This window comes from Mus pahari, chromosome 11 (assembly GCF_900095145.1).
Source record: "Mus pahari chromosome 11, PAHARI_EIJ_v1.1, whole genome shotgun sequence".
Classification (NCBI taxonomy): domain Eukaryota; kingdom Metazoa; phylum Chordata; class Mammalia; order Rodentia; family Muridae; genus Mus; species Mus pahari.
Window position 1 is genome coordinate 25,510,032 of NC_034600.1, and position 9,863 is coordinate 25,519,894.

Genomic DNA, 9,863 nt, shown 5'->3' on the forward strand with positions numbered 1-9,863 from the left:
CGAAGCGCGTGCTCTGGAGCACTGTGACCCCAGCGTCTCTCGAAGCGCGTGCTCTGGAGCACTGTGAAGCTGTCCTGGCTTCCTTTGTTTCAGCAGCATTGGGTTTGGTATGGGTGAGTAGAGAGAACTTGTTTTTACATCCCACAGGTTAATACAATCTGACTCCCTGCTTTTGTTTTAATCATTTAAAACATAGGTTTTCTTTTCTTTTTTTATTGAACTAATAAAATTTATTTTAAGATATACAACCCAGTATTGACATTTTTTAAATCACCAAAATAATTTATAATAGTTAAATGCCTCTTAAATATACATGTCTTCTTTTGAAGCTAAAAGTAATATGCACTCATTCAACATGACAGAAGTAGAAAACAGTATCTCATATGAAGTCCTCTCTGAAAGGAGATTGTGAAGGTTCCTGATTAGACAGAAACTGTACCATCTCCAAGGGAGAATACGCAGTGAGACTGTGGCTTCATAGAATGAACTGGGTAGTGTTCCTTCTGTTTCTGTTTCGTGGAATAGTTTGAAGAGTATTGGTATTGAAAAGAGAGGAAGAGGGAGGGACAGAGGGAAGGAGAGAGAAATGGGGAAGGAGGGGAGAGGAGAGGGAGAGGTTCACTTAAAGCCTTTAGCTCTCTTAAAGATTGGGTTGTCTGTTTTCTATTCTTTTTTTTTTTTTTTTAAAGATTTATTTATTTATTATATGTAAGTACACTGTAGCTATCTTCAGACACTCCAGAAGAGGGCATCAGATTTCGTTATGGATGGTTGTGATGGTTGTGAGCCACCATATGGTTGCTGGGATTTGAACTCAGGACCTTTGGAAGAGCAGTCGGCCTGTTTTTCTATTCTTAAGGTTTTAAACTTCTTGGCACATTTTAGGTACGAGCCCTCCCTATCTGAGGCTTATCTGATTCTGCCGACCTTGACTTTTGTGAAGCAGAAGTTTTAGATTTTAGCTAAGTGCAGTTTTGAGCCCTGAGTACATTACTGCCAGGGAAAACTTCAGGAGAGTTGGTTTTGCTCTTCCCTCCGTAGAGCCCCACCTCTGCTTCCTGCTTACACTCTGCAGAGTTATAACCTCAGGAAAGTTCTGAATGAGTAGCGAGAGTCTTTCAAAATGCAAGTACTACAGGTTTCTTTTTTGGTCATTTTCCCCCAGCTGATTCCTTTGGTTTTGTATCTAACAGCTGCTGTACCCGGGTGCCCCCCCCCCCCCTTAATGTGCCTTGTCTTCCATCTTAGCCTCTAGCAGCTTACAGATTGCTTTCTACATTTTGCTCTGTAGTCCATACCATGTTAATTTTGTGGTGTGTAGGTCTGTGTTCACACTTATTTATTATTCACACGAAGACACAGTGTTTGAAAAGACCCTTCTCATTGTGTCACAGGTTGGTTTTGTGATGGCAGCTCTGCGTAGCTCTGAGTTTCTGGGTCCCTGTTCTCCTGCACTGACCTTTCTGTCTGCACCAGTGTCTTGAGAACTCTAGCTCCAAGTGTAGCCTAGACGTCGGACTCAGCATTTAAGCTGTGGACAAGTGTAACATCCCATCCCATCGGTCCTCGCTTGTGGAACTCGTGTCCTGTTTTTCCCCACAGCTCCCACGATCTCCAGGCTCCTTTGTGGTTCTCCATCGTGCTGTTACATCTTGTCACGTCTGCATCTACTCGGCGTGTAGCTTTTAAACACTTTATAGAAACCACGAAGATTTCCTTAATCCAAATGAGATGAATAGATTGAAAACAAGTCTCTGTGTCAGAGGGTCTTTCACCCTCATCCTCTCCCTCCTCCCTCTCTTCCTGTGTGGCTCCCTCATCCCCTCCCTCCTCCCTCTCTTCCTGTGTGGCTCCCTCATCCTCTCCCTCCTCCCTCTCATCCTGTGTGGCTCCCTCATCCCCTCCCTCCTCCTTCCCTTCCTGTGTGGCTCCCCTCATCCCCTCCCTCCTCCCTCTCTTCCTGTGTGGCTCCCCCCGAATCTTACTTTTCTGTGGCTGTGAAGAGACATCATGACCAAAGCAACTAGAAAAGCAGACACTGTATTGGGGTTCATTACCATTTCAGAGGGTGAGTCCGTCATGGCATGGAGCATGGCAGCTGGTAGGCATGGCACGGGAGCAGTAGCTAAGAGCTGACATCTTTTTCCTGGGCACGAGGCAGAGAGAGGCAGATTGTGAATGGTGTCAGTTTATGAAACCGCAAAGCTTAGCCCTAGCGATGTGCATTCCCCAAGAAGGCCATGCCTCCTAATCCTTCCCCAGACACTTCCACCAGCCAGGGCCCAGACATGTAACTACATGAACCTCCGAGGGCTGTTCTTATCCAGACTGCCACACTTCCTCAACAGAAACATGTATAGTACTTGAATCTTTAAAAAATTTTGTACGTGTACACATGTGTGCAAGTGTGCTTGCCCATGGGATCCACATGGAAGCAAGAGTTTAATGTTAGAATGCTTATTTTTCACCAGTTACCTTTTCCTCATACTTCTAAAATTTATCTTCTTATGTATATGAGTGTCTCACCTATGAGTGTGTACCATGCTATTGCAGTACCTTCAGAGGCCAGAAGAGGGCATTGGATCTCTAGGAGGTAGAACTACAGACAGTTGTTGAAAGGCAAAGACTCTGCTCAGGGCCCCCAAGACCAAGTTCTCAGCACAAAGGAGATTTATTTGCCCCAGAGGGTCAGAGGACAGGGATAAGAGACAAAGACTAGAGATAGAGAAGGGGAAGGGAGAGGGAGGAGGGGTATTTGTCCCTGGGGACAAAGGGCTGCTTCTGGATAAAGAGGATGCAGACATGGCCCATCAGCATATAGCAGATTGAGTATAAAGGTAAAAGGGGCAATCCTGTGTTAGGATGAGGTGTTTAATTTTAATTAGGTGAGCCAAAGGGGGCTTTTGATTGCTAGACTTTCGGTATTTTGATAGCTGGACCTTGTAGTCAGTCTTTGGAGGAGGAAGTGGCCAGATAAGGGGATACACATTAGTGGCTAGCTTAAGGAATGGACTCTAACGGTCTTTAGCAAGGCAGAGGAAATCGAGAGAAGGGCAAGGCCTGCCAGAGCCATGCTCCCCACGCTCAAGCTGGCCAGAGTCCTTACGTTGTGAGCTGTCATTTGGGTACCAGGAACCAAACCTGGCTTCTCCACAGGAGCAGTGTGTGCTCTAAGCTCTGGGCCATCCCTCCAGCCCCACTTCGGTCTTTAAAGGCAGGATTTTCCGCTGAACCTGATGTGCGCTGTTGGGGGTGGACGTGTGGGCCAGTGAGCCCTGCAGATCTGTGGTCTTTTCCTCCAGTGCTGCTTTTACAGGTGTGGATCACCACATCCAACCTCTTGTGGCCTATGGGGATCCGAACTCAGGTCCTCAGGGTTGAGCACTAAGAAGTCACCAATTGAACCAAGTCTATAGTTCAATAATTGAATATTTGTTGAATGTTTCTGGTACAAATACCTCTAAAAGATGCTTTTCTTTCCCTGCCTCTTGACAATGAAATGTATATAGTTTCATTTTCCTGTTATACCTTTTATCTGTGTACTGAGAAACCAAAATACCAAGATGACTGCAGTAATACGTAGTTCTGATTCGGGTTGAAAGGGTTCCATCACAGCCAGCGTAGGTGTGGGAACGCCTTCCTGCTTAGTCCAGGTTAGCAGACTCCATTGGAGCTGGCTGATTACACTTTTCAGATGAGGAGCCCTAACCCAGTGTAGAGCACGCTCAGGGAGGTGAGCAGCTCTGCTGGAGTGGTCTTAGGAGTTAGTCCTTCAGCATGGGGGGGAGGTGTGGTAGAACTGCTTAGGCTTTGTGTTTATGAAAATGGTTCTATCCTAAGTCTTTCTATAAAGTTCATTTCAAGGTCTTTCAAACTCATTTGTTTTTACTTTTAAGCAGACAGACCACTTATCTTTCTTAATAAAGCTTGTTTGCCTTGGTTGTTTACCTGGATATGGGAAAAGTAAGATTCACTCCACAACTCACATAACTTTAACAAAGAATGACTGTCTTTCAGCCGTTAAATGGTGTCAAAGGTATGGCAGCTTTGAACCTTCACTTACTCAGTTAACTATGTTATTTATTATCTTTGAGATTGCACAAATTTTCCCCCATTTGATGGGTCAAGTGTCACAAAGTATAGTCAGTCAAGATGAATTTTTTAAAAAAAAGATTGACAAATTTAATTAACTCTGTAATTCATCGCCAAAATTATAGCCCTTTATATAAAAATGACATAAAGATTAAATCTGATGTTTCTATAAAAATTGCTTTATCTCTTAATTTCTTGCACATATGAACCACACTTATTTTGTGGTCTGTTCAGTGTAGGTTGCACCCTCCACTAGATGTTGTACACAAGAAGCACATGTTCTCCTCGGCTCTGCTTCCTGGGTCACAGGTGGGCATCTTGTCAGTGTTGAATTGTCCCAGAGACTGACACTGTTGTAGAAGCTTCGCTAAATGAACTTAATCTCCATATGGTTCTTAATGTGCATCTTCTCCCATCATGTTTACTGTGGTAGTGACAGCACTGACGGCAGACCAGGGTGTCCCTGTCCCCCACACTGGCCAGGTGAACGTGTTTATTTGGTACAAGTATTTATTTGGTACAAGTACGTGCAGCCAGATGCAAAATGTTCTGAGACCTGGGCATGGCGGTGCTCTGAGAGCCTCAGAGACACAGCAAGTCTCTGTCTCCAAAAGAAGAAAAGGTAAGAGGACAGAAAGAACCAACCCGAACATTTATAAAAGGTATAATAGAAATTTTTGGGGTGCATGTCTTTAATAAATAATTGGTGTCAGCTGTTTTATCTATAGGCAACATGTTTTCTTACCTTAAAAACAAAACAAAACAAAACAACAAAACCTCAATGTCCCGTGTTAAAACTTTAAAGCAGAGATACTAACTTTTTGGTTTCTCTGGGCCATATATACATGGTATTTCAAAGTACTCCCTTTTATGAATTTCTAAGAATTAGTATAATAAGTAAGATTTTCTAGAGAAATTTTAAATAGCTGTATAAGATCTTTGATTTTTGTGTGGGAAAATAGTAATGAAAGGAAATTACTTCTTTGAATCATTTGTCTAAAATTCTACCACAATCCAAAACATTTTTCGAGTAAAAATTATATTAAAAATATTCTCCATTAAAATAATGTCATCAAATTCTAATAAAATAATAACAAAGAAGAAACAGAACAAATAATTGCTTATTAAAAGCAGCATTTATGAGCATTTTAGCTTTCTTTGCTAGCTGTACTTTTGTGTTTTGTAGTTTAAAAAGACATTTTTCATATGTATTATTTGAACATGTTTGATTAACTTCAACTCAAGGTTTTAAGTAAGGGCTTACATTCCAGCCACTATAATTGGACTAAATAATCACGTGTTTCACACTTGGTTACTTATGTAGCATCTTTTAGTTTCCTGTGCATCTAATAGAACATCTTTGGACTGGAGCTCAGGCAAGGAGCAGTTAGCGCTAACCTTGCTATGAAAGTGCTTCTCACTTGTAGTTGTCCTCTGTAAACACCAAGGGGAAACACTTTGTTTTTGTGAAGACAGTAAGTTCTAGTTGAAGTTAGATGAGTTAGTCAATGGATTAGTTTTGCCTTAGAGAGAGACTTCAGGCTGATCTGGGGCTCTTGATCCTCACCTGTGCTTCAGAGCTGGGATTAAATGCATGGACCAGGATAACCAGATAATTTCTAGTTTAGTTTTGAAGATGGATATTTTATTATTTTTAAAAACTTTTGTTATCAATAAGTATAACTTAGGTGACTTTTTTCTGGTTATTTTGGATGTTCATTTCTTTATGAAGCATGGTTACATGTAACCTAGGCTGGCCTCAAACTCCCTGAGTAGGTGAGCGTGACTGCACTTTGGTACTCCTGCCTCTGTCTCCTGAGTACTGAGTCTCCAGTGGTAAACCAAGTACAGTTTATGTGGTGGTGGGATTCAGCACAGGGGTTTGTGCTTGCCAACAAGCCCTCTACCAGCTGAGCTAAGTCTCCAACTGTTGTGTGTTCTCTCTCCTTCCTTCCTTCCTTCCTTCCTTCCTTCCTTCCTTCCTTCCTTCCTTCCTTCCTTCCCTCCCTCCCTCCTAATACTTTTTTAAGATTTATTTTTATTTTATGTGAGTGTGCACACGTGCATGCCTCACGGTGGCCAGCAGGTCTTGGAATCCCGGAGCTGCAGTTACAGGTGCTTGTGCACTGCCTGCCTTGGGTGTTGGGGACTGACCTGGAAGAGCACTAAGTACTCTTAACCTCGGAATCATCTCTCTAACCCCATATTCAAATAATTTTCATGAAAATTTTATTTTAGATTTAACAACTCCTGAGCTGGTGTTGTTATAAAACTTAACTCTTGATGAAATTTTTTTTCCAGTAATATTTGTGCAAGATAAAAGTCTTCTTGCTGAATATTTGTGGAAACTCTTACTCTTTTGAAGGTTTCACTTATTGTTGCAATGTACCTATATAGAAGTCACTTTCAAGTGAGTTAGAGATTTTAGCCCCATAATTTTAATTATTTTAACTTTTATTTTAAGAATTAAAACTTGGGCTAGAGAAATGGCTCAGTTAAGAGTACTGTCTAGGACTGGTGAGATGGCTCAGTGGGTAAGAGCACCCAACTGCTCTTCCGAAGGTCCAGAGTTCAAATCCCAGCAACCACATAGTGGCTCATAACCATCTGTAACAAGATCTGATGCCCTCTTCTGGAGTGTCTGAAGACAGCTACAGTGTGCTTACATATAATAAATAAATAAATAAATAAATAAATAAATAAATAAATAAATAAATAAATAAATCTGTCTATCCTTTGAAAGGTCATGAGTTCAATTCCTAGCAACCACATGGTGGCTCACAACCATCTCTACTGGAATCTGATGTCCTTTTCTGGCATGCAGGTGTACATGCTGGTATAGCACTAATAAATAAATGAATCTTAAAAATAAAAAAAAGAATAGGCACTGCCATGCAATTGTTGGAACTAATTTAGACAGCCAGGCAGTGGCAGTGCATGCCTTTAATCCCAGCACTTGGAAGCAGAGGCAGGTGGATCTCTATGAGTTCAAGACCAGCCTGGTCTAAAGAACTAGTTCCAGGGTATCCAGGACTGCACAGCAAAACCCTGTCTAGAAAAGCCAAAACCAAAACATCAATGAAAGGGAATTAGAGAGCTCTGGTGTCCCTTTACCTAGGTAACGTTTTGCAAAAACCATCAGTGAATAGTTTGATGGGGATAAAGAAAGTCACGAGTTTCAATAATTTCATTAACCTTTAATGTCTGTAGCGCTTAGCCTATCTTCTCCAGTCCTGAAACACTATTTCTCTATTTCTGTAATTTCATCATTCCAAGAATGTCACATACAGAGCAGTCAGGAGGCTGAGACAGGAGAATTTTGAGGTGAAGGCCAGTTTGGGCTCCCTAGAGATGATCTGAGAAAATCGCCATTTTCTGGATTTAGAGTGTTTTGAAGTGACTGTGTGAGGGCAGTGTGGCTCTGGCAGCACCTGCCTGCGCTCTTAGGTTTGTTTTCCTTCCCCCTCAGTCTCCTCCTTCCAGTCATCAGCCTGAGCCTTTAGTGTGCAGTGACTTGCTTGTGTGCACTGTACAGTACTGTCCGTACTGGGTTATATCTTTAATCTACTCTGCTGGACTGGCCTCTAATTGCTTGGTAAGGTTTGGGTTTCAAGCTCAGTGTTTACTTCTGTTTCTAAGGTGGGATGGGATCGTCCCTGTCATCTGTGTATCCTCGCTGTCTAGAGCCTGCCCTCACCTGCTCTCGGTTTGTTCCAAGACACTGGCAGCCTCCTTTACCCCACCCTACCCCACGCCACCCCACCCCACTCCCAGCAGGGAGCCCAGAACACTATGACCACTAAGAATACTTCATAATTCAAAATTTAAGAATTTTTTTTCTAGAATCTTCTGCACTGTGTGTGTGTGTGTGTGTGTGTGTGTGTATGTGTGTGTGTAATCTCAGACAATTCATAACTAAAAGAAAAAAGTGAAAGCAAACTGCAGGTGAGGGAGGTACTGTGTTTCTTGGTTAAAAAAAAAGTCACCTCTAAATTGTACTTGAAAGTACGTGCATTTCTCTGTGTCTGTTTCTGTTTGTTTGGGGGCCTAAGAGTCTACTTACACACGGAAGCCTGGAGCTGAGGCTTTCTCTCAGCTTACTGAGGTCCTTGCCTGGTTCTTAGCAGCCAGATTTGCAACTTTTCCATCGCTCTCCAGCACCCACCCTCCTCCTGCTTTGTGATCTAGTTGGAATGACTGCAACTTGAGCACATAGCGCTCAGCTGTTCTCATTATATGTCCTAGCAGAATCATCATTTCTTTTCTTTGGTTGATTAAAGGAATCTCTGTAGAGATTTGCTATCTACTATCCTAGAAGTATTATGTATTATAATAAAAAATATCCTTTGCATGTCGATTATACAATGTTTTGAATTGCTCTAACAGCAGAATTCTGCAGTAAGGTATTACTGGGATTCTACTCTTGGGTGCATGTGTATGTGGGTGCATGTGTATGTGGGTGCATGTGCGCGTGCATGTGCGCGGGGAAGGCAGCCTTCAGTGGCATCCCTTAGGAGAGAGATGGCAACTGGGTGGTTTCTTTCTTCAGATGGTCTTCCAGGGCCGGCCAGTAAGCCCCGAGGATGATTATCTGTGTCTCTCTAGTGTTGGGATTACAAGTATGTGGCACCATGCCCAGCGTCCTACGTGGGCACTGGGGCTGGAACCCAGGCCTTTATGTTCTGGATTGAGCTGTCTTTGCAGTCCCTCACTGTAGACCTTTTCAAAGGAAAAGTCCCTTTGGCTGCGTCTTGTCTTGGCTGTGCCATCCATCTTACCTGACATTGGATTGTTCTCTTCCCAGGATGATGGTCTGGAAGACAATGAAAAGAACTTCTATGAGTCTGATGAGGAGGAGAAGGAGAAGAGCAGCAGGAAGAAGTCATACGCCATGGACCCAGACCACAGACTCCTAATTAGGAACACCAAGCCATTGCTTCAGAGCAGGAATGCAGCGGTATGTGGAGGCCTGAAAGAACCGCTTCACAGGTTGAAAACCAAGCCAGTGGCGGGCCCGAACGCTGTGTGTCAGTGCTGAGCGCGTGAGTGGGGGGCTCACACAGCAGGCACGTTTGTGGCCAACTAGAAGGATGTGGGGTATGAGGTAAAGCTTTGGAGACCCCAGACTACATACTGAATATTTTTTAGCCTTCTTTGTTCTAGACATGCAAACACCAGGCTTCCATTTACTTCTTTCTGGCTGTGTTAAGAGGTTCGTTCAAAGACACGAGCTCACTTTGTTTCTGAATTGATTGGTGTATATTAGGCCTTATGTAAGGATGTAGGTGTGTCTCTCAGGTTTGCTATCATAGCTGAGAATAGCAGATGATGGCTTTCCACAGTGTTAAATCTACCTGGTATCCTAAAGTGTAACAGAAATAGAAGTGGCTGCGAATGTTGCTCAGTGATGGGTTTTGCATGCCTTCCATGTTGGCAGCCTCGGGGCAGTAAGCTTAATTGCAATTGTTAGGAGGTAAGTATCATCTTGGTTTGGGTTTCACAGGCTTTGTTTATTTGTTTGATATCCTCAGTTGTAAACAACCTTAAAGTTTAGACAGATGCATACTAAGATACTGAGACCAGGAAAATCAAGTAATGCAGTCTGACTTCTCAGTCTCCTCAAGACTCAGCATGACGCCTTGTGCGTCCCTTTACTCACAGGGGCTAGTGAGTATCTGTGACCCAGCTAGGGTGACTCGTGGTTCCCAGAGTTTAAAGACTTCCTTTTCTTCTCTCTCTCTCTCTCTCTCTCTCTCTCTCTCTCTCTCTCT

General features: G+C 42.9%; 1 protein-coding gene across 2 annotated transcripts in view; it reads left to right on the top strand.

The window, feature by feature from the left end:
- Ap3b1 (adaptor related protein complex 3 subunit beta 1) overlaps window positions 1–9,863 on the top strand; it is a 204,072-nt gene that overhangs the window by 74,247 nt on the left and 119,962 nt on the right. For both annotated transcript variants that reach the window (XM_029543901.1, XM_021208271.2), the window contains exon 8: window positions 8,897–9,049. In XM_029543901.1, the coding sequence (XP_029399761.1) occupies window positions 8,897–9,049 (153 nt within the window). The remainder of the gene's footprint in view (window positions 1–8,896; window positions 9,050–9,863) is intronic.